The sequence below is a fragment of the Lactuca saligna genome, chromosome 1 (genome assembly GCF_052625555.1).
Source record: "Lactuca saligna cultivar CGN05327 chromosome 1, ASM5262555v1, whole genome shotgun sequence".
Classification (NCBI taxonomy): Eukaryota; Viridiplantae; Streptophyta; class Magnoliopsida; order Asterales; family Asteraceae; genus Lactuca; species Lactuca saligna.
Genome location: NC_136417.1, coordinates 189,910,927 through 189,913,817, shown reverse-complemented (window position 1 = coordinate 189,913,817; position 2,891 = coordinate 189,910,927). Strand labels below are relative to the sequence as shown.

Below are 2,891 nucleotides of genomic sequence, written 5' to 3'. Positions count from 1 at the left end.
GATTAAATTGCATAGCTCTTTTTGGTCCTTCCTAGAATTGACTTCATTATCAGGGGTTCAGGCTCCAACCATTCCCATAACTTGCATTTTGGTCCTTCATTCTTGAAAAAAGTAACAAATTGGTTAAAGAAAGAACATTAAACCAAAAAGATAAAACATTTGATTTACCATGGAGTTAGGGCACAATCTGAACTTTTTTCCTGTATTGTCTTTAGTTCGTGAATTTTGTACGCAAGATGGTAACCCACAATAACAAGGATTTTCAAGTTAAAATTCAGTATTTCGTTTGGAAGAGATAGAAGAAGAAGAAGAAGAAGAAGAAGAAGAAGAAGAAGAAGAAGAAGCATCCATATCGATCTAGGGCACAACTGATGAAAATGATGCATACTGGAGCTTAATATTGTATGACTTGTATTTAATAAGCCAAGTGTATGCCATATAATGCCACGTAATATCCACATAAGTACTAACCTACAACAACCGGTCGTGATGGTTTTGATGAGCAGGAATACTAAATTCAATAGTATAATAAAGACAAAAAAAGATAAGGGACCTAATGAAAACAAGACGAACACTTTATTACCCTCCAATGTGATTTTCCCATTTTTTTTACACCAAGCAACCGCAAATCAGATTTTTCTTGTGTATTATAACATATCAAAAGTGACATAAAATGATGTACATGCATGGTGTAGAAACAGAAAAGACAAGGATTTTGACTAAACATCGGGTGTATATCAAGAATGAATGCCATCAATTTGGTGCTCTCTCGTTAAGTATTTTCACTCCAATGTATCGGCCTAACATCATAAGTGTTGCCTGTGGATTTGTTCCCGGTGAGCTGGAAAAGATGGAAGCATCAATGACTCGTAAAGAATCAACTCCTATGACTTTCAAATCACTATCAACCACCTTTCCTACCAAGCATCCACCATGGAAATGCCAAAATGTGGACAATGTTTCGCGACAGAAAGCCTCATTGGACTTCAAATGAGATGGATCCTCAGGTAGTGATGGCCCGATATATCTGAAATCCCTTCCACCAGATATGTCACTAAACTTGTATTCTTCCATGGCTTGAGTACCCAAAAAATCTCGAAGTACTTCCACAACCTTACCACATTCTATTATATCATTCGTGTGTGAGTAGTAATTAAAACGAACACTTGGGCTAACGTTTACATCAGAGGGAGATATTAATTGTAGTGAACCACTTGACTTTGGTCCTATAATCTTTCCACCAATAACCAGCACACTTGAGTTTAAAGGTATAATTGAACCCAAAAAAGGCACCTGTCGAGGGGCTGCAGAAGACTCGATGTATGGGCCATTTTTTACTATCCCAACAACTCGTGCTCCTACATCAAGCGATGCTACTGGGACCAAAATGTTAATTCCAGGACGTGGATTATCAACCATGAACTTTCCAATATACGGATTGTCGCGAACAACTGGAATTTTTAGGGACGAAAGGTATGAAAGTGGCCCGATTCCACTTATCAATAAAAGTTGTGGGCTTCCGAGAGCTCCAGCGCTCAAAATTACTTCCCCCGGTTTTCTTACATGGACTTCATGATAAATTCCTTCTGAATCATGGTATCTAACACCATTGGCAACTATTCCTGAAAGCAATGAACAAATTCAAAGGAGTCAAAAATATAACTAACAAAGAAAGAGAGAGTACTCATGGAGTCAATATGTAAAGTGGAATCTAAAGAACTGTTATTACCTAAAGATTTGGAGGTGGAGAAGATGACCCGATCAACTGTGGCATGGACAACGACCTTTAAATTTCCAGGTTTGGCTTTATTGAGGAGCTCCACCGATCCATGGCGCCTCCCTGAATCATCAAACGTGGAACCACTAATCTTGGTACCTTCAACATGGTTCAGGGTGAACCCATTTGCTGGATCAACTCCTGATTGTAGTAAAGCATTCAACATAGAAGTTTGCCACCTACCTAAATGATTCGGACGTGTTACAATACTATCTTCTACCCACTCATAGGCACTTTTCACACCACTGGTATTCCATTCAATCCCTGAATTCTTATAAAAGTAATCATCAGCCCTCGAATAAAATCCAAAATTTATCATGCTACTACCTCCTAAGACCCTCCCTCTTGCGTTTAGTACCCCTTCTTCAGAGGTGAAAGTTTGAGCAGGGGAATCATTATTATTTGCAGTTAGGAGGGGATTGAAGAGGTTATCTTCGTATAAGACGTTGGGATCTAAATTGGCTACACCCCCTCGCTCAAGTAGTAGAACTGAATATTTTTCGGATAGAGTGGCGGCTAATGGGCAACCAGCTGTTCCTCCTCCAACAATGATGTAATCGTATTCCTTTGCAGGTGAAAAATCAGTGGCTTCATTTGTGAACTCAAGGTAAGTTTCATCTGCATATAGAGGTGGTGAAACACAATATTATATCATTAGTATAACGAGAGAGAGAGAGAGAGAGAGAGAGAGAGAGAGAGAGAGAGAGAGAGAGAGAGAGAGAGAGAGAGAGATGACTTGCCTAGAAGAGAATCTGGTTGTAAAAAGCATACGACTTTTAACTGTAGTTCCATGCAGAGTATGAGAAAAGAAAGTGCAGCTTGCAATAATTGAGGTTTGGTTATCATCATATTGTTATAGGTGTGAGAGAGAAAGAGAGGAGAGGAGTATATATAATGATCGCCGGATAACACAAGTAGGCAGAGTGGCCAACAAGTCTTCAAAGGGTTGACATTATAAAGGATAAACCATTTAATATTATATTGATTGGGCTTTAATTCATTCTCCAGATCCGAGTTTTTGGTAGTTTCTTTGAGCATGCAGCAAACAACTTTTATAATATAAAATGCCAGCAGTAGTAGTTTGCACAAAGTACAATTACAAAGTACAATTGAA

General features: G+C 38.6%; 1 protein-coding gene across 1 annotated transcript; it reads right to left on the bottom strand.

Moving 5' to 3' along the window:
- Window positions 1-557: 557 nt before the first annotated feature.
- LOC145001778 (sinalpyl alcohol oxidase Nec3-like) lies at window positions 558-2,622 on the bottom strand. The gene is made up of 3 exons (XM_078961128.1): window positions 2,518-2,622; window positions 1,730-2,395; window positions 558-1,622 (listed from the first exon to the last, which is right to left on the bottom strand). The coding sequence occupies exons 1-3, from the start codon at window positions 2,567-2,569 to the stop codon at window positions 754-756; spliced, it is 1,587 nt and encodes a 528-aa protein (XP_078817254.1). The 5' UTR covers window positions 2,570-2,622; the 3' UTR covers window positions 558-753.
- Window positions 2,623-2,891: the final 269 nt, after the last annotated feature.

What these genes read in the sequence shown, in the direction of transcription:
- LOC145001778 (XM_078961128.1), bottom strand. Translation starts at nt 2,569, where the DNA reads ATGGAACTACAGTTAAAAGTCGTATGCTTTTTACAACCAGATTCTCTT. An exon ending in ACAACCAGATTCTCTTCTAG is followed by an intron (nt 2,396 to 2,517) that starts GCAAGTCATCTC and finishes CTCTATATGCAG; the next exon opens with ATGAAACTTACCTTGAGTTC. An exon ending in CTCCACCTCCAAATCTTTAG is followed by an intron (nt 1,623 to 1,729) that starts GTAATAACAGTT and finishes CATTGCTTTCAG; the next exon opens with GAATAGTTGCCAATGGTGTT.